Source organism: Antennarius striatus, chromosome 12, assembly GCF_040054535.1.
Source record: "Antennarius striatus isolate MH-2024 chromosome 12, ASM4005453v1, whole genome shotgun sequence".
In the NCBI taxonomy this organism is placed as follows: domain Eukaryota; kingdom Metazoa; phylum Chordata; class Actinopteri; order Lophiiformes; family Antennariidae; genus Antennarius; species Antennarius striatus.
In genome coordinates, this window is record NC_090787.1 from 21,665,001 (window position 1) to 21,691,405 (window position 26,405).

General features: G+C 44.3%; 1 protein-coding gene across 2 annotated transcripts in view; it reads right to left on the reverse strand.

The window, feature by feature from the left end:
- itgbl1 (integrin, beta-like 1) overlaps nucleotides 1–26,046 on the reverse strand; it is a 43,018-nt gene extending 16,972 nt beyond the window's left edge. Inside the window, exons 1-7 of one of the 2 annotated variants that reach the window (XR_011037751.1) lie at nucleotides 25,767–26,046; nucleotides 21,471–21,673; nucleotides 13,991–14,137; nucleotides 12,881–13,003; nucleotides 11,558–11,698; nucleotides 9,620–9,760; nucleotides 7,296–7,442 (exon numbers count right to left, since the gene is read on the reverse strand). Coding sequence is in view for 1 of the 2 variants with exons in the window: in XM_068330213.1 (XP_068186314.1) it covers nucleotides 7,296–7,442; nucleotides 9,620–9,760; nucleotides 11,558–11,698; nucleotides 12,881–13,003; nucleotides 13,991–14,137; nucleotides 21,471–21,673; nucleotides 25,767–25,858 (994 nt within the window). In the remaining variant the exon portion in view is untranslated. The remainder of the gene's footprint in view (nucleotides 1–7,295; nucleotides 7,443–9,619; nucleotides 9,761–11,557; nucleotides 11,699–12,880; nucleotides 13,004–13,990; nucleotides 14,138–21,470; nucleotides 21,674–25,766) is intronic. The other variant, XM_068330213.1, reaches the window with a different exon arrangement.
- Nucleotides 26,047–26,405: the final 359 nt, after the last annotated feature.

Consider the following 26,405-nt stretch of genomic DNA (forward strand, 5'->3'; position numbering starts at 1 on the left):
ATCCGCCCCATATATCCCCTCTCTCTGTGATTACTTGTGTAGTAGCATTCCAACAACTCCGTATTCTCCGCCCTTGTCCATGTGTGTCTTGTTCCAGTAGCCCATTTCTCATCAGATTGCCCTGGTTCCCTAGCATCTGACGCAGACCTTGTTAACTCGGGCGACGTCCGAGCCGGTATGACTCTGTCTTTATTGTGTTCACTCATGTTTGAGGTAGGCTGGTATAGCATTAAGGGTCTTGCCTAAGGACCCTCACTGGATAGTGTCCGCCATGTCTGGGGGTTCGAAACCACGCCCTCCTGCATTCCAGACCACGTCCCTTTCAGCATTTTGTGTACGTTGACTGGATAGTGTTTGTCCCGACTGGGATTCGAACCCACAACCTCCTGCATTCAAGTCAGTTCCAAATACCTTGGAATCCCACAGGCTAATGGCAATCATGAAGAGGCCGCAAGGAAGTCATCCACAGCCAAATACCTCCAGAGAGTAAGGCAAGTCCTGAGAAGTCAGCTGAATGGCAAGAACAAGGTCCGAGCCATCAACATGTATGCACTGCCGGTCATCAGATACCCCGCTGGGATCATAAGCTGGCCAAAGGAGGGGATAGAAGCCACAGATATCAAGACTAGAAAGCTCCTCACCATGCATGGAGGGTTTCACCCCAAGTCCAGCACCCTGAGGCTGTACAGTAGCGGAAAGAGGGAGGCCGAGGACTAGTGAGCATCAGGGCCACTGTCCAGGATGAGACATCAAAAATCCAAGAGTACATCAGGAAGATGGCCCCAACAGATGAACTGCTCAGTGAATGCCTTAGACAGCAGAAACCTGAGGAGGAAGAGGAGGAGGAGGAGGAGACAACATGGAGGGACAAGCCCCTACACGGCATGTACCACCGTCAGATAGAGGAAGTGGCTGGTATCAAGAAGACCTACCAATGGCTGAATAAAGCTGGACTGACAGACAGCACAGAGGCACTGATCATGGCATCACAAGAACAGGCCCTAAGCACAAGGGCAATAGAGGCCAATATCTACCACAGTAGATCTGACCCAAGGTGCAGGCTATGTAAAGAAGCCCCAGAGTCAGTCCAGCATGTGGTAGCAGGGTGTAAGATGCTCGCCAGCTCAGCATACATGGAAAGGCACAACCAAGTAGCTGTGATAGTGTACAGGAACATCTGTACCCGGTATGGACTAGAAGTACCCAAATCCCAATGGGACATACCACCGAAGGTGGTTGAGAACAGCAAGGCTAAGATCCTGTGGGACTTCAGCTTCCAGACCGACAAACAGCTACTGGCTAACAAACCGGACATAGTGGTGATGGACAAAGAGCAGAAGAGAGCAGTGGTGATAGATGTGGAGATTCCAGCTGACGCCAACATCAGGAAGAAGGAACACGAAAAGATTGAGAAGTACCAAGGGTTGAAAGAACAGCTGGAACAGATGTGGAAGGTTAAGGTTAATGTGGTCCCCGTGGTAGTAGGAGCACTTGGGGCAGTGACCCCCAAACTGGAAGAGTGGCTCCAGCAGATTCCTGGAACAACATCTGAAGCCTCAGTCCAGAAGAGCGCAGTCCTAGGAACAGCTAAGATACTGACAGAACCCTCAGACTCCCAGGCCTCTGGTAGAGGACCCGAGCTTGAGGAGGACACACAGATACCACCCCACAAGGGTGAGAGGGACATTATATACACACACACACACACACATATATATATATATATATATATATATATATATATGTGTGTGTGTGTGTGTGTGTGTGTGTGTGTGTGTGTGTGTGTGTGTATGTGTGTGTGTGTATATATATACATACATGTATATATATATACACCATATATATATATATATATATATATATATATATATATATATATATATATACACCGTATATATATAATTAATTTTGCACGGGTAACGTATGCATGTCTATTGGTAGTTAAAAATATGTTATGTCATACTTTCTCGGGGTTTGGGTTTTTTTACAAGACTGTAACAGATTAAAACAATGCAGTCAGAGCCTGCAACATCCTGCCTACCCTGACCCCTGACCTACACATTTTTGTGCCTCTGGCTTCCTGAAAATGTTGCTTTTTGTTTAGTGATTATATATCATCCGGTTCAGTGATGTGTACCTAAAAAGGTATAGAAGGGAAAATTTGACATTGAATTAGTTTTTCAAGGTCAATTACAATACAATACATTCCAATACAATCCTCTGGATGAAATGATTTTAGTTTTAAATGTTACGGATGAAAGTCGTGTCTCCGGGTTCTGCTGTACACTAGAGTACGCTAACTGTTCCGGCCTCTCATGCTTCAGACGCATCGAACCAAACGCCATTACATAGATGTGATGACGACTGGCTGCTCTTTCCCTGGACCTTAACGCTCTAAAGACACCTCAGCCTCTTCTGGAGGAATCTCATTAGCTGAGGTGGAGATTTCTCAGGAGACTGTGTTTATATTGCACCTCTTTGTGGGAGACAAATTTATTTCTGCTTGATGTGCATCAAGCAGAAATAAAGATGAGCAATACACGTGTCAGCATGTGAACACTTTAGTGTCTCCCACAAATCTGAACTGTCTTCTTCCACATAACATATATAAAACCCAAGTTTTATCCCGTGTGATTACGTTTTCTAGTGGGTATTTAAACCACAATGTGAAAGCTAATCTCATCTCACTCAGGCATTATCGGAGAAGTTGTGAGCAGCTAATCTGTGTGCTACTAAACCGAGGGGGGCATACCGTATCTATATTAATAATGAAGGATCAGCGATCAGCAGCAGAAAGCACTGGATTTAAGAGCAGCAGCAGGCAGATGTTGAAAGCAGGTGTTTCCTCCAGGAAATACCATCTAAAGAACGTCCTGTCCACAGCTCCACAGCTGCTGTTTCAGATTCCAACACTTTTCCACTCAGGCCTCCATCTCCACCCCAGCAGCCCAGGCATACGTGTTGTCTTCTTCACTCTCTCCCCCACACTCTCTCTTTCTTACCCTCCCACTGCCTTCCTATCAGTGTTCATAGCTTTTCTCACACGCTTTCATTCTCCTCTCCTTCTCCATCAAACACAACTAACCGTTATGATCTCCATCCTGTGGAAAAGTTAAGGAAATGAAACCACACACATCCTAAACGCTCAGGCTTCATCTCAGCATCGTCCTCCTCTCTCTGATCACACAGCAGGTGAGAAGACATTCATTATACATCCATGTGGAGAAGACACGATTTATGACAACTATTTCCACATAAAAATCCTGTTTCCTGTTTCAATAGCATAGTGTTTAGTATATTAGACATAATACATGGTAATTATTATTTATTCTATAAATAGGGTGCAAACAGACAGTCACTGAACAGACTAGGACACCAGAAATGCAATTTTTATAAGAAGGAATTTATGGATCCCATTAATTCTTCTATTGCACAGGGTAATTTAGAGTTCTATTTTGTTGCAGCAATTGGAGATAATTTAAGGTACTGCTGGAGGAATTAAAGCTAATTAACTCCCCCAGCACATGTTAATCTTTGTGTTTTCATTATGTGGGGGGGGGCACTTTGCCTGCTCAACCCTGTTGTTGTGGAATTGGTTTGCAGCTGTCAAAAGCAAAGTCTTTATGAACAGACACAGAATATAATGAACAGCTAATGTATGCAAACACACCAAATGGATTCCATTGGAGGAGAGCACTTACTTGAGGATGAGGCTTCCCATACATATACATGTGACTTTAATTTATCACACTGTCGTTGTTCCAGCGTGGCTACATGCTGACTTGTCATTGGCCAACATCCCACAGCTATGTGTGACCCACGAGATAGAAAAGCATCTGAAGACGAGGAGGTTCTGGTCCCTCGTCTTCAAGGAAATGGATGAATGTAATATTGATTAATGGTTTTGGTTCTTAGGCGGTTGTGTGTTTTCCTCTGTTTATAAAATGTTTTGGTCTGAATCCAGAAATTATATTCAATTTTTTTTGCACATACTATGTTTTATTTGTATAAAAGCATGACCATGTAACCATGGTGCACCTAATTATGCTCTTTCAAATTTTAACACTTGGAATATGTCATTTTCAAGATTATTATTTTTGATTAGTTTCTTAGAATAAATTTGAAGGACATCCACACATTTACCTAAAGTAACACAAACTTGTGTTTGTATTTTGATGCCTTGTGGCATCGAGCTGATTTCTTTTGGATGTTTTGAGAGGAGGGCAGAGAAGCAGAGTTCAGTTGTATGATTCATTCATTCATTCATTCATTCATTCATTCATTCATTCATTCATTCATTCATTCATTCATTCATTCATTCATTCATTCATTCATTCATCGTCAACCGCTTCATCTGCTGTGGCTGGTCGCGGGGAGCTGGAACCTATACCAGGTGACTGAGGGCATGAGGCAGGGGAAACTCTGGGTGCGACACCAGTGAACCGGGGAGCCACACAGAGACACAAACACACACACACACACACACACACACACACACACACACACACACACACACACACACACACACACACACACACACACACACTCACACACACACACACACACACACACACACACTCACACACACACACACACACACACACACACACACACACACACACACTCACACACTCACACACACACACACACACACACACACAGACACACTCACACACTCACACACACTCTCACACACACACACACACACACACACACACACACACACACACACACACACTCACACACACACACACACACACACACACACACACTCACACACACACACACTCACACACACACACACACACACACACTCACACACTCTCTCACACACACACACACACACACACACACACACACACACACACACACACACACACACACACACACACACACACACACACAGAGATATATATATATACATACAGAATCTGCACCTAGCTGGCGTGGAGACGAGATCGTAATCCCGTCTCTACATTCTTGGAGGACTGGACTGGACAGCACCAACTCTCCAACCAGACTGTCCCCATCATGGACTGGACATTCTGTGTATTGACTGTAATGATGTGTGTCAGACTGGTTCTGTTGTACATGTATTTTTGTTGACGTTGTTATTATTTCAGGTTCATTGGTCATCACTTCATTCCCTGCACCTGCCTTCCCTTTCGCTCACCTGCAGACACTCCCCATAATCCACTCCACTCTTCACAATCCAGCTCAGCCCTCAGCTCTCTGCCAGATTATCAGAGTTCATCCAGACCTTCCAGCTGTATCCTGCCTGACCCTTGACTTTGCTTCAATCCTGCCTGTTCTCCGGACCCTGCCTGTTCTCCGGACCCTGCCTGTTCTACGGATCCCGCCTGTTCTCCGGACCCTGCCTGTTCTCCGGACCCTGCCTGTTCTCCGGACCCTGCCTGTTCTCCGGACCCTGCCTGTTCTACGGATCCCGCCTGTTCTCCGGACCCTGCCTGTTCTCCGGATCCTGCCTGTTCTCCGGACCCTGCCTGTTCTCCGGACCCTGCCTGTTCTCCGGATCCTGCCTGTTCTCCGGACCCTGCCTGTGCGCCGGACCCTGCCTGTTCTCCAGACCCTGCCTGTTCTCCGGACCCTGCCTGTTCTCCGGACCCTGCCTGTGCTCCGGACCCTGCCTGTTCTCCGGACCCTGCCTGTTGCCGATCCCTAGTCTGATCTGGTTTTTGGTTGCTTAGTGCCTGACCCTGTCTGATTATTGTATTGTGCCTGTTTATCTGCTGTTTCTCTGCTTTTATCTGCTTGTTGGGCTGATGACCTGGTACCAGAACCCTGCCTGTCTGATTAAACCTCTTTGGAGACTCTCGACCCACCTGCTTGTCCATTGTGCTTTTGGGTTCTCCACCAGTTTTGTTCGAGTCGTGACAGAACAATCTGGCCATTCTGAACCCAGCCAACAACAACCTCGCCCAGACTGACTGAGCTTCTGTCCTGTTGTTTTCCCGTCAAGTTTTGAAAGGTTTTTGCTCTTGTGTCCCCTGGGAGAGAGGCAGCCTGGGGGTTGTTGAAAATGTCTCATGGGGGAAGATCTGTGGCCGAATATTCCATCGATTTCTGTACCATTGCAGCTGAGAACAACTGGAATCCTGTTTCCCTCTTTGAAGCCTTTTACCTTTGGCTGACCTTGTCAAAGATGAACTGGTGACACGAGATCCCCAATAATCCACAACAAAACAGATATCCATATCAAACTCTAGTTTGGTGATGACACAACAGAGGTTCTGTTCCTGTTTGCAAACCATGTCTTGGTTTACCCTCTACTTTGCTTCAATGTCACCCCCTCACCTGAACAAAAAGCTTGTGTTTAGGGTGTAGTATCAACCGTTTTCCTGACTGACCTTTTAACTAGGATCTTGTTAGATATGTATTGATAGGTTTCAGTAGTTTCTGCAGAAGGAAGGTATGTCTGCATTTCAGTAGTAGTTACACGTTTCATCACCCACTTCCCTTCAGGTATTATGTAACAGCACAGAACACAGCCAGAGCAGAGGGACGGTCAACGGGAATGTAAATGGAATGCACCTGACATTGTAGTCAGTACAACCAATGAATTGTCAGTTATGTGCACAATGTCTAGTAGGTTCTTCACAACAACCAATAAGAGGAGACCTCTGTGTTCATTTGATCATTTAATGATCCCATGATAGCATGAGTAATGCCGTTTGCATTACACCATCGCCATGATAACATGGGATGGTGTTGACGATGGTAAGTCAATAACATTAACACTTCTAAATGATATTTAAGAGCATCTTGATTGCACACAACACATTCCAGAACATGCCAACATAATTTTGACATGAATACTTTGATTATCTAGATTCATGCCACATTTAAAACACTTGATTAGCCATTTGATTTCCAGGATGGAACCATATGTCATCTTACCTGGGCCCAATTTTAACCTGCAATTATTGAGAGGGACACTTATATCATCTTGATAACAGCTATTAAAATGGGTCAAGTTAAGTTAATGAAAGTCGAACTGCTAATGGAACACCGTTGGTAAAACTCCCTCCTTTGACTTTTTGTCATGACATTCCAACATTCATGCATATGGTCTGCAGTAAACATAACGCAGTGTTGCTTCTCAATTCAAAGCCTTCTGAAAGATGTTCTTAGATTTTTCTCTCCAGGCCTCTTAAAGATGGATTAACAGACGTTAAATGTCCTACAAATGGCCCATTTTACATCAAATGGTGAGGACAGAGTACAGGCCTACTGCAGTAACCATGGAAACAGGAGTGGATGAGAAAACCAGATACCTCGTCCGAAGCAGGGCAAATTGGATGTTCCGCGACACCTCTTCATACTGCTCTCCAGAGACAGGGAGCAGGACAGAGGATGCTCACACTTCCTGCCAGTCCAGCCCTCCTTGCAGTCACACCGGCCACAGTGACACTGGCCATGACCTGCCAGGAATTAGAAGAGAATTAAAATAATCTCACTAAGATACAGACAAGGTTATAAATGATCCATTAGGACATTCTGCAAGTGAGAAGATAATAGGAATTCAGTGTCTGTTGAACATGAGCTCACTCGCCTCTTTTAAGATGCTGGATGAGCAGCATCGGTTATATCTGGTCTATATCAAGAGATGTAAACTGTGTATAGTCTAGGTTACTGGGATATGTTTTGTGTTACATACATTATTAGCTTAATGAACAGTGGGAGGATCCTTCATAGCATCTTCATTAATTCTTCAGAGAAGCGGTGAAAAGGTCAGCCCCCCCCCCCCCCGACTGTACTTAAATTAGACGGAAAGCTCGCTTTTCCAACTGCAAAGTGCACCAGAGTGTTAGCACTGGATGGGGGCTGCTTTTTGTGTGCTAAGTGCAAGAAACTGCAGTCATTCAAAGGTCAAACCAATAAAGGATACTGACACAAACAATATTATATACAAGCGGTTGTTCATTATATGCACCAGTTCTCTTGTAAAGTCACACAAGCATTTTTACAGTTATATGAGGTAAAACTCACTGAAATCACCCTCGCAGCCACACTGTGGCTAAATATATATGCAGGAGACAGAAACTGTCTCTGTGCAAAGCGAACAGTCAGTCCACAAATAAATCTAATTGATATTTAACTAACAAAAATTTTATTTGCAGGATTTTCCGCACTATAAGGCGCACCTAAAAGCCGTTAATTTTCTCAAAAACCGACAGTGCGCCTTATATATGAAAAAAGTTTTAAAATAGGCCATTCATTGAAGGTGCACTTTATAATACAGACAGCCTCAAATCCATCCATCCATCTTCCTCCTCTTATCCGGGGTCGGGTCGCGGGGGCAGCAGCTTTAGCAGGAAGCCCAGACTTCCCTCTCCCTAGCCACTTCGTCCAGCTCCTCCGGGAGAATCCCAAGGCGTTCCCAGGCCAGCCGGGAGACATAGTCTCTCCAGCGTGTCCTGGATCGTCCCCGGGGCCTCCTCCCGGTAGGACGTCCCCGGAACACCTCACCAGAGAGGCGTCCAGGAGGCATCCTGACCAGATGCCCGAGCCACCTCATCTGGCTCCTCTCAATGCGGAGGAGCAGCGGCTCGACTCTGAGTCCCTCCCGGATGGCCGAACTCCTCACCCTATCTCTAAGGGGGAGCCCGGACACCCTGCGGAGGAAACTCATTTCGGCCGCTTGTATCCGGGATCTCGTTCTTTGGGTCACGACCCATAGCTCGTGACCATAGGTGAGGGCAGGAATGTAGATCGACCGGTAAATCGAGAGCTTCACCTTTCGGCTCAGCTCCTTCTTCACCACGACGGACCGATACAGAGTCCGCATCACTGCAGACGCTGCACCGATCCGCCTGTCAATCTCACCCCCCGGTCCCCCTTCTTAAAAAGGGGGACCACCATCCTAACCTGTCTGCCAATCCAGAGGCATTGTCCCCGATGTCCACGCGATGTTGCAGAGGCGCATCAACCAGGACAGCCCCACAACATCCAGAGCCTTTAGGAACTCCGGGCGGATCTCATATATACTGTAATATTTTTTTTAAGTAGGACATTCATTGAAGGTGCGCCTTATAATCCAGTGCGCCTTATTAGTGCGGAAATAATGTAATATTTTTGTATAAATTTTACTATGTAAGGAAAAATTTACCATTTAACGGGTAATTATACGCTTGAGCGTTTAAGCTGCCCTACTAACATCATCAGGAACTGAGAGAAGTTTCTGTTCAGTCAGAGAAACAGCAAACCTTTGGTAAGGGGGATTGAACTAACTTGTTCTCGTAACATGACATGACCTCTGTTGTCATGGTGACATGTGTTCTGTGCTTATGTGTCAGTGTTTTACTGCAGAGTCATTTCCCTCCTGCATTTAGATGGACATCATCTGAAAGAACAAACAATAAACTCTGACGGAAGACAAACTTGTCTTGTGTTTGTGTTAAAACGGTGAGACGGACATGTGTTATTACATCAGGTGTGTTAGGGGAGGTGGGAGATGTGTGGGAGGATGTATGGAAACACACAGAACCAGGTGTTTCCTTTATTTCTTTCCTTATGCTAAGAGAAGCTAACTGGCTAATGGCGCAGACACATGGTCATGAATGAGTCTCATTAGTTCCAGCCCAAACAGACGGCCCACCTGAGCAGAAGTCATCCGAGTACCGGTCGTAGGTCACGTGACAGTTCCTCTCGTCACACTCACAGGTGTCTCCGTGGATGTCCCCCCAGTCCCCAGAGGGGTCCACGTCATGACAGGTACACTCTCCACACACACAGGTCCCTACACGCCCAACAAACACACATGATGTTCATACTGCGAGAACTCTTTTCAAATGAATCAATTAAGAAGAAACTGAAGACACTGGAACATAATAGAAGTGACGCGAGGCGGGACCGGGGTGATGAATGGGGGCTACAGCCAGCAACATAAATGCACCCTCTCCTCCCGTCCCATTTTTTCCTGTTATCTACCAATCTGTCTCTATCTTCCTCATTTTTTTTACATCCCATCCAGGCAGCTGCTGAACAGCAGCCAATGGAATCCCATCGTCTCCTATCAGCAAGGACAGAACACAGGGGGAACTCCAGGGAGCTGCGCCAGCTGGCAAAGCTTTGTGCTCTGGCTGGCACCCCCCTGGCCCCTGGTCCTTTGACCTGGGTTTGGTCCCTGCATCCCTGCCTTTATATAACCACAGACCTTTATGTCTGCTGTCAGATTGACGGCACTGGACCCGCTCCTGGTCACAGGATGGGTTTACATCCTGTGTATTCAGATATGGTGTTTCCTCTCTCATCATATCCTTTAGAATTGTTTTGATCAATAAATCACACGCTGCACGTGCATATCAAGCCTCCAGCATCATGGAGCTGTTATCATTGACAGCATGCCAGCCGGTGTATTTTTAGCTCCAGCGAGGAGGTTAGATCCACCTCACACACAGGAGCGTGACAGCCTGTTGGAATGGAGTAATGGAGTCATGTGCTGTGAACCGTTTACACGTTCATCCTGGAGAGATACGGGTTCCTGTTTAGCAAAACAGTAAGAGATGGAGGATATTTCACAGCCTCGTATGGAACACTTCTGATCTCTACATCTATATGAAGTGATGACATCAAATCAGCCCTCCTTTGTCTGATCTGCGCTCGCGTTCCATCTTCTGTAATCAACAGGACTTGTCGGCACAACGTTTTAAAAGAAGCTTAATTCAGAGGGAGAACTGTAGCATTTAAATAGGGCAGAATGAACAAATGTTCAAATACATTTCTGCATTTTAACTACTTCTGGGGGAAATACAAATGTATATACAGTGTATATATATATATATATATATATATATACATACACACACACATATATATATATATATATATATATATATATAAATATAATTTTTATGTGTTTATTTATTTAGTTTTTAAATATTTTTTATATATATTTTAAAACCAATACATTTTTGCATTGACATAATGATACTGACAATCTGTTTTGAAAATAATACCAGTAACAGTAAATATTTCCAAACAGATGATAACTTCTTTTCAGTTACAATTGTATTTCTATGTTCTTTTCCCTCTAGGGGTTCTTAGGATCGTAAATCCTGGTTATGTCTGTTCTTTTCTGTCACTACTAAACAGGAGCACCTTGTAATTTCTAACATGGTCGTCAAAGGTGGCAGTTGTATTACAAAAGACATCAAACTAGACACGCAGACCTAAAATTAAGTTTACATCAAGTATAGAATCTATTCTTTTATTCTTCAGTGTTTCATCTTTGGGTCGAGGTAACAGATCATCTGTTTGTCACCTGTTTCTTGGCAACCAAATCCAATCCAGCTGTCACTGTTGTGACACTGATTCTGATTGGTTTTCAAGCCGCTGTGGCCAACAGAAAACCACAAAGCATCTCAGACATAATTCCACTATTTTATTGCTTTTTAAATCAATGATAATCAACTTCTGTGTGAATGCAGAAACGTATGAAAAGAAAGAAAAGAAAAAAGGATTCAATTTGAATTGCACTTAGACCTGTGGCGCTCTCGGGGGTGTACTGTTAGTGTGTGTGGGGGGGTAAACAGACCTCTGTTGCTGCAGATTTTGCCATCTGGAGACGTGCATCTCCGTTTGCTTTCCCATGGGCTAATGTCACACTGGAATTCACATCTGTCTCCATGCCAACCAGCAGCACAGTAACAGTTTCCACAGTAACACTGGCCGTGGCCTGGAAGCACATCAGACGGTAATGAGTGATGAGTTCAGCTCTGTGTTCTTGACATTCAAATCAATTCCGACATGAAATCCTTACTCCTTGACATTTTCACCTTTAACTCAACTCCTCGACGTATTAACAATTAAAAAAGGTCATTTTTAAAAAGTAATACTGAGCAAAAGAGCATCCTGTAGGAAAATATTACATTCAAGCAGATAAAATGGTCTTCAATCTCCTATTAACATTGATGGATATTATATTTATTGACTGATTATTTGTTATTTGATGGTATTTTTGCAATATAAAGCCTCATCTTTCTCCTCTCTATGATCAAAAAATATTTTATCTTTCATTCTACAATCTTATTTTTCAAAGATTCTTTAAGAAACCAATAATATACTTAGAAGGCACAAACCTGCACCACTGTCAGCCCTGTCCTTCTAATAGACAAAGCAGTGGAGAATAATATAGAAACCACGATCCGTCTGTGAATTCATGAAATGATTACAGATTTGCTGGAGCCCTCTATCCTGTGGTATAGGTTACTAAGCTTTTCTTTGAAACATGGAATAAATGTAGAATACAATGATAAACCTGAATGGTATTGTCAGTCTTTTCTGGAAAAACAGTGGTGAGGCATGTTGAGTTAAGGCTTATTTAAAATAAAATGAACATAGATTTTATCAAGCAAAAGCAGAACAGAGACAAACATTTGTATGAGTTATAAAAAGGATAGCTTCAATATCATCTTGAACCCATTAATTTCATGTTTCAAACAGTTGTTAAGCAATAATTGGGCAATATGGTCAAAAATAGATGTTCTGACAGTTAAACCGCAAATCGTTCTGTTCTTGCCCAGATTTAAAATCTTTGATGTGGACATTTGAGATGAATTATCTTGTTTATTAGCTTTTTCCTGAGGATGTTTTCTTCAACTGGGACCAACACATTTTCAGATTTCTCAACACGTATCATCATCCTGCTTCTTGAGAACATTTCTTCACGTCACTGGAATCATTTCATCATCATTCTCCTCACACTCAGTGTTCATCTCCTGTCATTTGTCTCCTCTCGTTTACAGTGTGATGACAGACCGCCAGCCTGACGATGTGGACGACGACCACATCGTCACACGTCAGACTAATGAGTGAGGGAACGTCGAGGGGGGGGCTGAGACGTGACCTGAGAGCTTACCTCCACACACCTCCCCGGTGTCCTCGTCCAGACACTCACTGTCGTCACACTCGCAGAAGCGTCCCGTCACCAGCCCCCTGTTGTCCTCATCGTCACACGAGCAGCTCCCACAATGACACGAGCCTGAAAGACCACAGACAAAACTTCAGTTCATTTGATGGAAAGAGTTGAGTTTGTTTTCTTTTTCATATGATTGGTTGTGAACGGAGGCGTCTTCTATATGCACGTAGTAGGACAGAACAATTTGAAGGAGGAACAGTCTTTGTGATGGAACCCCATAAGTGCTGGTCTCAGGTGCGGGTAAATACAGGGGTCACACCAGGACGGGTCTGGGACAGTTCAAATACACGGACCACAAATCCAATGCCCCCACCAGATCGCTCACAATCAACGACACTGGTGCTGTCAGCCAACAGGAAGTCAGCGCAAACTGTGGAACTGCAGGTCAAAGCAGGAGAGGAGGTGAGTCTGGGGATAGCAGGAGAAGAAGGGGAATAAAAGACAGGTGAGATGCAGTGACAGAGTGGAGGAAGGTCACAGGTGGACTACGTGTCAGGAAGGACGTGGATTCTGAAAGAAACCGGTGGTTAGAAACATCTGCTGGTGGTCTGCAGGAGGACTTTGGAGGTCAAGAACATGAAGAGAGGGAACCAAAAAGCAGAACCAAAATGAAGTGGTGGAAGTTGCAAAAGAATGAGTGTTGTCCTGAGTTTGGGACAGAAGTGAGGAGGTTAGTGGTCAGAGTGAGGTACCAGGAGACTGGAGAACTTCTGCAGGATGAGGGAGACAGCTGGGAAGGTTCCTGGTGTTTTCTTCAGAGGACAGGTTGAGAAGGACTCACAGGGTTAGGGTGATGAAGGAGAGAAATGTGTCACACCAAGGATCCGTTCTAATCCCAATCCTGTCTGCAGTGGAGAGAGATGGGCTCAGACGTGGAGTCATCCTCTGGGCATGTTTTCACTCAGGGAGGTGCAACCCTGGTCGTTTGATGCAGATCTATGATAAGGATGGTTTGGTCCTGTGTGTGTGTGTGTGTGTGTGTGTGTGTGTGTGTGTGTGTGTGTGTGTGTGTGTGTGTGTGTGTGTGTGTGTGTGTGTGTGTGTGTGTACCTCTGTTGGAGCACACCACCCCCTGTGGGTTCCTGCACAGTGCTCTGCTCTTCTTCTTGGGGAGGCCACACTCGTCCTGGAACTGGCACACGTCTCCAGACCAGCCTTCATCACACTCACAGGTCCCACAGTCACAGTAGCCCCGGTCTGAACACACACACACACACACACACACACACACACACACACACACACACACACACACACACACACACACACACACACACACACATTAACACGAGGACACACTGGATCTATCTCCATGATGGTGAACTGACACCAGAGGTCATGATGTGGGATTGAAGTTCTCTGAGTTGTGACTCCTGCAAAGGAACCGCTGTAATTCACGACGATTCTGATTTATTGGAATTGATAAATCATAAACTTCTCCTGGGATGCGTAAATGTACGAATAGCAGGGAATAACATGTGTCTTTTATATTTTAATGTGATATTTACGCTTAAACTATTTTTACTACATTATATTTCAGGATGATATCGTGGTTTTCTCATCAGTCTCAGTATTCAGCGTTCAGAGGAGCGACACACCCCCCCCCCCGTCATTATTGTGATGGCGGCAGTGAGAAACATGACAAACGGCAGGGAATCACATGATGCAAAGGAAGCCTGTTGACAAGTTATTATAAATGTTGCTCCCGCTGCATTCAGCAGCGAGGGGCCTCGTGCGTCACACTCAATCATCCTCCAGGCTCCTTCATCATGTAAATGTGGTGTGTGTTTCAGGGGCCATCCATCAGTCATTAACAGCAGACGAGCCCCCCCGTCGCTCCTCGTTATCCACACGTCTCACGGGACACGTGAGGACGGGCTCAAAGGGCAGTGCACTGAAAACGCTCGTGAAAATGAACCCCAATCAAAGGGATGTCAGGGTTCTGTGAACGCAGAACCGCAAACTGCTTGGTTCTGCTTTATAGCACACAAATTGGTTATTGTGACAAAACACTTGTAGTGGGCTCAGTGACCCCAGAGTGGGTCATGGATACAACACACAGCCAGATGATGCTATTAGGAATCACAAATCCTTCCATGTGTGTAAGACCTGCAAGACGGTCCACCTCCACAGCACACAGTACAGTACAGAGCTGGGAGGGTGACACACGAAGGGCCTAGGGTGTCCCACTCCGTCACTGTCCGGGCTCGCTCATGTAAACGTGGTCACTTGTGCTGGGCTTAGGGAAGGTTTCCTTTGATTTAGCCTTCAGATAAGTGAAATCGTTTTCTGACTTACGCCGTGTCTCCTGCAGCTAACTGAGGATATAAGTGAACTGCAGCGTTAGCTGAGCACACACTGACAATTGATTTAACTGTTTCCTGTGTTCTTACATTCAGAAATGTAATAGAGTAAAAGGATGGTTAAAGAGTAAAAGTTTGATTGTGGTAATCCTGCAAAAACAAAGTCAGATATGAGTTTTATTTATGTCCTTCTACATATACAGACATGAATGTTTAACTGTCATGTACATTAAAAAAACAAAGCTGCTTTTAAAGTGTTGGTGCTTCATGGATCATTGTTACATCAAAACACAGCGCTGCAGTCTAATGGGATTTCTCTTGATTACTTTGTTATTTGATTTTTTATTGGATTCATGGACAGAATGTAGACAGAACTTGTGCTTTGTTTGGATTCATGGTTTATAATTGTGAGCTACAGCTGTCAAACAGAATCACTGTAGATTAAATCCTCTCAAAATTAATTCAGTAGATTATTGCGATTTACTAGAATCTAATAGATTCAGAAGGCGTATCTGTGTCAGGTTGACCATCATCATCCTCATCAGAGGATGTTGACTCATGCAAAGCAGCTCATTTCAGGGTGGGTTTAGTTCGTCCCTGTAAGTAAACTGTAAACAGACTCTACTATCAAACTAAAAGGAGTGTGATCGTTTTCAACCTACAAGGGGTTCGATATGCGATATCCGTTGTTTAGGTATGACCACTGTGAAGAATTCATTCATGATCCAGAGTCGGGGTACAAGGGCAGCAGCTTCAACAGGGAGCCCCAAACTTCCCTTTTCCCCCACATCCACCAGCTCTGACTGGGGGGTCCCGAGGTGTTCCCAGGCCAATGTGGAGATACCACCCCTCCTGGTGGCCCTGGGTCCCCCCAAGGTCTCTGTCTATTCTGGGATTTCAGTGCAGGTTCAATTACCACATGTCAATGCAAACCATAATTTACATTCAGATCCATGAGCTGTTAGACACTCTGTGCTCATTTGTTATGTTCAGTTAGTTTTATCTCCAAACGACGTCTCTCCACCTGCTTTGTTTGGATCATGTTCTCCATAATAAGAGAACAGGTAATTATTCCACCTTGCTTTCCACCCCCTGTGGCTAACGGAGTGTGAAACAGCAGCTCAGCAGCTAATGTTGAGAGAAATTCACACCTATGAGACACCTGTCTCACCTCATAATTCATTTCCCTCTCAGTAAGAGCTGCCCTCACCACCAGGTATTCCTTCTTTATAGCCTCATGGTTTCCTCAATTCTCCTTCTGGGTATTCAAGTGCAAACTCTGGTGACTTCATCGTACGTCTGCAGTAAAAAAAATTGTTAAGCCTTCTCCAGACATAATCATAGCATTAGACACACTTGTTCCTACATGGAGCTGTAATTGGTCCCAATAAAAGTGGCTTTTTACTATTATTTCTCCAGCCTCTTTCTCCCTCCAGTCCATGCTAAAATCATTAGGTGACTCACCAGAGAGCCACTTTCCCCAGCAAAGCTCAGAATATCTAAGTAAAAGCACATCAAAATATGTACTAAAAGAAAAATAGAACAATGAACAACTTAATGGACTGAAATGGCTGAAAGCTTGTGTTCATCTGTGCAGACAAAGACAAAGGCACACTTTACTGTCTGCTTTCTGTTTGGGAAAATAACACCAATCATATATTAACCATATTAGTAGCTTTTGAATAAAATTAGTGCATTGCCATCCCATGTTTGTATCATCTCTGTGTAATATTCCCACACCATGGATTTATGTAACACTGGCAGAAAGTGCATCTGGAGGAGTTTTTATTTGACACAGGTCTGGACAAACTGGGTCCGTATGAGCAGCTGACAGATAACCCCCTTTGGGTGGGAGGCTGTCTGGCCTTGGCGGGGAGGACAAAGGCTGGTGATGAGTATGAAAACCTCTCTCTGTGGGAAGAGAGGCCAAAATGTGTTTGAAGTCAAAGTAAACATCCAACGAGAAAGAACATGAGTTCCTTCTATATCCTCCAACTGCTATTCAGCTGAAGCACTTATTTTTGATGGGGGATGAAGCATAAAGTAAACCATAAACACGAAACTGAAGAGTTCTGAATTGATATACATTCTGCCTCCGTCCACATCACTGGCCCCGGGGTTGGTCGGCCATTGAACCCAACAACGACCCAACGAGGGCTTCCTGACTCTGTGTTTTGGCTTGAACTGATAAAATGAGCTCATTGGTGCAGTCACCAGAATGTTGGTTACATCGTCCCCGTTGGGCGTTGTTATTTCAGAATGAATACAGTCCAGCTCCACTGCGTCATTGGTGAGCCTCGGTGGGACGGCACCGTGTTGAGGTCTGTTTGGGGGTACGGCTGTGGATCCATGTGTTCAACTGATCTGCTCCAGCATACTGAACAAACACTGGAGCACCACTGACTGTGTGCTCACATGTCTGATAATAATAATAATGGATTATATTTACAGTGGATCCATTATGGTAAACTACATCAGTAGCCACAGCTGCCCGGGGGCAGTCTGGTAGAACCGTAGCAGCCAACCCACGCCAACGGCCCCTACGACCACCACCGGAACAATCACACACGTTCACACACCAGCGGGTACCTCACAATGACGAATGACGAGGGGAGTGGGAGCGGGAATCAAAGAAAGACCCCCATTGATTATCACTCTGTCAAAAACACTACAAATATGGATGGAACTGTAACCAGAGAGTGTTGCTGCCACTGTATTGATACCAAGGTGTACCTGTTATCACTGCGCTGGTTCAAATGACCGACAGACACCACTGGGGATGCTGCAGGTGAGGGAAAACAAGCTGTAGGTTTGAGGGACCAACATGAGGTTGTCCACACATGTCCACAGTGTCCACACATGTCCACAGTGTCCACACAGTGTCCACACAGTGTCCACACAGTGTCCACACAGTGTCCCTCTGTATCCAGAAGCGTGTCTCCTTCTCACTGTGGTAATGCTAGCCTACAGAATCCTCAGCCATCCTCCTCATTTGTGAGGCTGGAAACAGACCATAAATCTCAGGAAAGCACAGCTGTCTTCACACAGCAGAGAAAAACACTTTGCTCCGTCCAACACAGACAGAGAGAGACAAGAGGAGGAGGCAGACAGCAGCAGGCTGTGGAACAGGACATGGAAACATGGCCACGCTGAACCCCCTGTCTCACTATTGGGGAGTTCATCTAGAAGTGATGACGTGGTTGACAGCTCAGGTGTGTCTGAGGTACAGGTGACCCTTTAGAACCCAACGGTAGGACGCAGCAGGAAGATTTAAATACAGCCTCAAACAGGAGGACACCACAGTTGGTGAACAGATGTTAGCTGGATCTTCATCACAGCATCACCACAATAAGGAACCAGAGGGGATGCACCACCAGCGTGGGGAGTGAGACCCCCTGTTACGGCTCTACTTAGTAAGGGCCACACATGCCAAATGAGTACTAATGAGTACAGACCTGCTACCCTGAGATAAAACGGGTCTGACTTCAGTATTTCCCAGGAAAACCCACTGGATCTGAACCAGAATGAATGTTTTCCCCAGCGTGCTGCTCCATCATCAGGACCACTAAGTCACTGAGCATCATTAGAGAACAGATCAAAGATGTGTCATTTCTGTTTGGACTCTTGATATATTTAATTTCCCTGTGCACAGGAGCCCTCTAACTAACTTATCTACTCAATAAAATAACATGTTTTGTTGTGGGTTACAATGTGTGGGGGAGGGGAGGTTTTCTGTTTATTATGTGTCTCTGTCTGACTCTATGTGGGGGGGTTCTGCTCCTCTAGGGTCTTCGTCCCAGCGCTCAGCGGGTCAGAGCACCTTTGCTCTTTGCTTCATTCGTCTGCACACTGATGGAGTGTGAATGTAGAGCCTCTGGTTCAGCTGACGTGTCTACAACCCAACCAGACCCGTGTCAACGAGCTTCCTCCAAAGCGAGGACGTCTCCGTGGTGACAACGCATTCTCAGCGCCTTTTCAGCGTGACGTGGCTGAAGAGATAAAGTAAAACACACCGGCGTACTGTGTGTCACGAGGCCTGGATGTGCACACACACTGACATTAATGACATGTACGAGTAGATCATGTCCACTTGTCCATTCAGACTGACTCGTTGGTGTGTTGGAGAGGATCTGAAGGAGCTTCGTGTTTAGCTGTAGTTTCATCAGCAGCAGGAGAGCTGATGTCTGGGGAGAGGAGGAAGAGCACATTTACCCCTGAGGAGGGGAAATCTACTGGATCTTATCGGGGCAGTTGTGAAAATGTGAGATAAGAACGCTGTAGGGGGAGGGTTTGGCTGCTGATCTCAGATGGCAGACCTTCAGTGATCAGCTGGGGGGGGGGGGCTCAATGTGGTTTGAATATAGTTCCTGGAGTCTGTGTGCACACAAACCATAGTGAGAGGGGGTGGATGAGTATCACACAACCTGTGTGTGTGTGTGTGTGTGTGTGTGTGTGTGTGTGTGTGTGTGTGTGTGTGTGTGTGTGTGTGTGTGTGTGTGTGTGTGTGTGTGTGTATATGTGTGTGTGTGTGTGTGTGTGTGTGTGTCTGTGTGTGTGTGTGTGTGTGTGTGTGTATATGTGTGTGTGTGTGTGTGTGTGTGTGTGTGTGTGTGTGTGTGTGTGTGTGTGTGTGTGTGTGTATATGTGTGTGTGTGTGTGTGTGTGTGTGTGTATATGTGTGTGTGTGTGTGTGTGTGTGTGTGTGTGTGTATATGTGTGTGTGTGTGTGTGTGTGTGTGTGTGTGTGTGTGTATATGTGTGTGTGTGTGTGTGTGTGTGTGTGTGTGTGTGTGTGTGTGTGTGTGTGTGTGTCTGGGAGTGAAAACCCTCTTCTGGTTCATCTGAGCTCCAGTTGCATTCAGTGACTGAACCCCATTATCAGGCTGAAACAGGGGCTCCTCGCTCCAGACGGCTGAACCGTAATGAGCTCCTCACAGTAGCCAAGTTGTCTTCACAAATAAATCACCCTACTGCTCACACACACACACACACACACACACACACACACACACACACACACACACACACACACACACACACACACACACACACACACACACACACACACACACACACACACAGATGGATATCTCCATCAGACGTGTTCCAGATGCACATATTTCTCCATTAGACCTTACACTCATAGCTGTGACTGCAGACGACACAGATGAGGAAGACGCTTCTATCTCCTCTTCTTCACATCAACATGGAGGGACCAGCCTCTCCCCCAACTCCAGGTACCTCATCTGAAACCGTCTCATGAGCCTGGGTCAAAGGTTACAGCTATTGTTCTTCTGACATAAAGTGAGAACATCAATCCTTAATAGTTCTTGTTAAGATTTAAAATTGTGGTCATTTATAGGCTGCAGCTCGTTAGTGGTGAATAATATTATATTGCAATATACCCTTCATCAGTCGGACCATTTTAATTTTACCCCATGAAGCTGATATGACACTGTTCACTGATTTATTAGAAATATTGCTATTACCGACATCCAGGCTGCTTCTCTTCTCACCTGCTCTCAATGGGAAGGATTTAAGACGCTGAATGCTTTGTGTGTGTGGAAGGTGTTTGGTGCTGCTTATGGACATGTGTGGGGTAAATGATGCTGATGAGAGCAGGAAGACAGAAGGACAATAAAGATATGGAGCATTATTGAATAAAGAAATTAGTTAAAAGACAAAGGATGAGTGTGTGATGCTGGGGGGAGCTGCACAGACAAATATAGAGAGCAATTCTGTTTTACAATTCACATGACCACTGGATTGACTGTCATTAATCAAAATATCAATTAATGATTTATTAGTTACAGTAATTCTTTATTTACTAATCATTCTTAATCATTCTTAATTTACCTTTGGGGATTATAACAGTGTATAACTTTTTTTTTTTTTTAAAGTCAAACAAATTGTAGTTATTATGTAGTGAAATACTTCAATTAATTGTGTTTGAATTCACCATCTCACCAGACCACATGTGTGTCAGTGTTACTGCTCACAGTGTCTTTATGAGAGCTGCCATCCCAAAACACACAAACACATGCTAAGCATTAGCATCTGTGATAGCGCCTCCCTCTGCTGCATCACTTCCTGCCTGCTCACTAATGACCTGACCAGACACACGCGTGTCAGAGTCTTTACACGCTACCCTCCACAGTGTCAGCTGGACATCATGAGAACGTTTGACTCTTACTGTGTAATTTGTCACAACATGCTGTGATACACACCATTGCAAACTTTGCCGTTAAATGTTGCACAAACCCAGTCGTGGCACTCGCAGCGGGGGCCGTAGAACTTGCCCTGCCCCGTGGCTTTGCAGAGGCAGATGCCACAGTCACACTTGCCCCTCCCGCTGCAGATCTTGCCGTCAGGCGTCTTGCAGCGGCGCAGGGACGACTCTGTGGACAGCTTACACACACCGCCCGCCTGTCTAGGAAAAACAAAGCAGAATAGACGTTATGCAGCTTTGGAAACTCCTGAGGTGAAAGGTCAAACGTGATGTCACCTTTGTTGAAGGGAATTCTTTTGAGTTCTAGCGATACAACTGTCTGCTTTCAGGCACTAAAAAGGAAAAATCCTAGATGACTAGCATGTGCTGTACTTGTACACATAGACTCAAGAACTAAACGCTGTTTAATTCTCTGACACCTATTAATATTGTATATATTCAGACATCATATGCAGCTAAATCTGAATGTCATTCCATTTGTGGGTCTTTACCATCACATCACCTAAGATGTAGAGACTGTTTGGCTCTGCTGGAAATAAAAAAATTATAGATCATGAAGGATTAAAATAATAAACAGAACAAAAGCAGCATTTCCTTTCATCAAACACTCCAGCAGCTGTGGCGGCGCTCGGCTTGGACTGCATGGATGTCTCTGCGTTTCATTTGGATGCAGTCTGACATTCTTGTTCTGTTGCTGCCCACCCAAACTTTCCAGTTCGGAAACAGCTGACATAGTTGAATAATCATCAGATTAAATGTTCCTGACACTCCCTTTAAGGAAACACACAATCCCTGTTGCATCATGGGGAGTTTAACCCATGGATGGCCTTGTTAGACCCGTCAACACGTCTTACGATGATGTTATGATGATGACACCTGGTTCTATCTCACTCCTTAACTTCACTGCCTGGCATTGAGATGGCCTTCTGGAGTCAAACAATGACTTAAGTAATCTGATTACTGTCAGGTATTGTAGCATGCTTCAGTAACAAAGATATGAAGACAAAGTGTGAAGACAGGGAAATTACAGTACAGTGATTTGGTGTCAGAATCCAAACGACTCACTTCAGTTCATTATAGCAGCAACGAAATAAACTGAAGTCCAAACAACAGAAAAACCCCAGAGCAGACAACCCAACAAGCTACTGACTGAAGTCACGAGTGTGTGTGTGTGTGTGTGTGTGTGTGTGTGTGTGTGTGTGTGTGTGTGTGTGTGTGTGTGTGTGTGTGTGTGTGTGTGTGTGTATGATTGCTGTCAGTATACGTGTGGCCCCTGGCAACGTGTCCAGGGTGTACCCCGCATTTCAGTGGTAGCCAGCTGGGAAAGGCTCCAGACCGGTGACCCACAAAGCAGATGGATGGATGGATGGATGGATGGATGGATGGATGTTATACTTTTTATCCCATCTTTATTAACAAAATGCAAATTAAAGTTGCCACTTTACAAATAATGGATGGGGATTACCTGTTTTTTTGTTTTTTAAAATCATTCATTCATTCATACATTCATTCATTCATTCATTCATTCACTCATTCATTCGTTCATTTTCTGAAAGCTTTTGTCTCCATCTGTCTTCATATAGTTCCTCCAGGGGTCTGAGGCAGTGGCGCTTTGCAGCGACTCACTTCCCTCTGGACTCAGGCTTTATTGAAGGGGAAATTTGAACTCTTTGATGAGATTTTTATTTTTAAATGAAATTAAATCAAGTTTAATGAGCCCAGTAGGGAAATGATTTGTCCATTTAGTGTTGGTCAAATCTGTTAGTCACATGCATATGTATGTATGATTGTTCAACAGGTATTCTTTTAGGTCCAGTGATGTATTTTTACATCAGTTTCTTGCCACTGATTGTTCTGACAGAAAACAATATGCTCCATAAAATACTTCACTTTGCAAAAATGAACACATGCCTGCAAGAGACTGGAATGGAAATATTATCCTGCGTATAAATTTTAGGTCTTTTACTGTAGTTTAGCTGGAAGCGTCATATTTATCATCGTCAGTGGAGCAAGAATTTAAATCAAATACGATATAATGAGGCAAAGGGATATGCAGCTTTTTATTGCATCAACTGGTGCAATATTACTATTTTCATCCAAAAAAAATAGAACTTTGCTAACAAAAAAGTAGGGATGCTCTACAAAATGCTGACAAACCAGACTATTATAATTTCCTAATCATTTTTGTTTAATTGAAAATAGGAGAAAGATAATGTTAAACTGTTTAATTGATTGATATTTCTGAATTTCAAGGTTGCAGCATCTCTCAAAAGCAATGAGACAGCGGCAATAAGAGGCACGTGATTGGACCACTCCACATGTAAGGAGGTTGTTATGACCAAAGACAATCACAGCTCATTGACGATCAAAATGTGCTGATAATATCACTGTAATAGTCCAGCAGTTTAATTAAAGGAAAATATTGATTCGTCTACAAACAGTCCACAATAGCATCCTAGAAGTCTCTGCACGTAAAGGACCAGGATGAACACTAGTGACTTAATGGTGCTGAGTGAAAACCATCTGTCAGCAACATCTGAGAAGGCCTGATGGGAAATGGAAATGTGTCCTGTGGTCTAGTGGGTCCACACTGCAAATAGTTGTTTTATCAGACCAAATAGGAAAAGGAGCATCCAGAGTATGAACACAGTAGAGTTTACTAGCCAGCATCTGTGATGGTAGACGAGGGCGTTAGCGCCCAACAGTCCTAACCTCCACATCTGTGAAGATACCTGAACGCTGCCTCTGGATTTGTTGAACATCTGCTTCTGTCCAGATGACATTGTTTAGAGAAACCCTTCCTTATTCCAGTAATACGATGTCAACACATGAACACGTCTATACAGGCAATAACACAGCTCGCAAGGCTTTTCATTGCAAAGAAAATGTTTGTGTGGGCTCCAACCGTATCCTGTGACCTCTGATTTGGACACATTTTTATTTTCATCCAATTGATTGCATTGCATATATTATCATTATATTATCATTATATTACCATTATATCCCTGGAGAGACTGTCTAAGAAATGTATTTACATTGTGGACGCTGATTAGATGAATCATTGTACAAATGTACATAGAAATGTCACAGTGACATTTCATTAGGGACACAACCGCCTGCCGAAGGCGTTTTTATACCTACACATCAGGACGATGTTGTCAGAGTTATGTTAACGCACACCATAAACACACAAACAAGCTAGTTATAATGTGAATATGCATTCAATAGTGGGCATGGCCGTGGTGCTCAATAAATGCATCCTACTGTGTATAAGGTGTAATCAGTACGTGTGCACCGTGCACCTGCTGGAGGTGAACACCCTCCTGCGTCTGAGCCATGTGGCAGCACTGAATGAGACCCACAGATAAAGGCAGTAACAGCAGCACTTTGGAATAATCCAGTTACAATCATGTGACATCGCTAATTTTGCAAAATCGAAAATGTTATAAGGCAAATTTAGTGTTTTTGATTTTTTTCCCCTTATTATAATTTGTGGGTGGCACGGCGGCGCAGTGGATAGCACTGTCGCCTCACAACACGGTGGGTCTGGGTTCGAGTCCCGCTCTGTGTGGAGTTCGCATGTTCTCCCCGTGTCTGCGTGGGTTCTCTCCGTGTTCTCCGGCTTCCTCCCACCTCCAGAAACATGAGCTTCAGGTTGATTGGCCGGTCCCAAATTGCCCGTAGGAGTGTGTGTGTGTGTGTGTGTGTGTGTGTGTGTGTGTGTGTGTGTGTGTGTGTGTGTGTGTGTGTGTGTGTGTGTGTGTGTGTGTGTGTGTGTGTGTGTGTGTGTGTGTGGCTGTCTGTGTCTCTGTGTGGCTCAGCGGCAGAAAATGTATGTATGTATAATTTGGTTTGTGGCCCCAAATGGTTCCTCAGAAATGCTTTCAAGTGCATAGCTCTCTCTCTCCACCTAGAATGCTACCAAAGCTTCATGTGCATCACAGAAACCATCAACATAATGTATAGTAATGCCTGTCAGCTGACATATTTCTATGAAAGTAAATTAACAACTTCAAGTTGTAAAAAAAAAAAGAGCATGCACTAATGGAAACAAAGGGGACTTCTGTGACTTGGCATGAATAATCTTTAAGCAAGGCAGAAAAAAAACTGCAAGTACAAAGTACAGGTACAGTACAGGCACTCCAAAAAACTTTTCTACATGCACTTACCAACTGTTGCCCCTGTTAGCAAAACGTGGCACCTCCCTCCTCCTTCCTGCTCTGTAAACTACCCCACAATAACGAGAAAACAAGAAAAAAATGATTTGAAAAAACAAAATAGTGTGGAAACTCACCTCACCGACTGTAACAAAGTGTCCTCTACGGTGGAGAGCAGAACCAGAAACCAAGGCACCAACATGGACTGTAAAAAAACCCCAGTGTGCATGTTTAAATCCCACAGAAACCTGCAGTAAAGTAGCTTGAAGGAATGTTGAATCCTTCTCTCCTTAAACAGCACTGGGAGTGAGAGTGAGAAGGAAAAGAGAAGGAGAGAAGAAGACAAAGCAGCAGGCAAGCATGAACTTTCTCAATTCCTTCAGAGACCTGCAGTCTTCTACATACAAGTGCATTTGATTAGTCTTGACTCTTGGACACAGTCCTGGGCAGGAGCTGGAAGGGGGGAAAGAGCCAAAATGAAAACTTAAATCACCAGTTTGAAATGTAATGAGAACCAGACCAGAGTTCTTGTGCTTTCAGTTTTTCTCCTTCCTTGTTTCGACTTATTTCCAACTGCATTTATGACTACTACAGTTATAACTCTTTTAAAAAAAAAAAAGCAAAATTTGAATTAAGTGTGAACTGAATTTACTTGAGTTAATTAACCAGCTGAGACACCTCAGGTAAAATTATATTATATAACCAGTAATGTCAACGCTTGTGCACACATAATTATAAGTCAGTGTTCATAATGTAGACAGTTCATCATTTAAAAT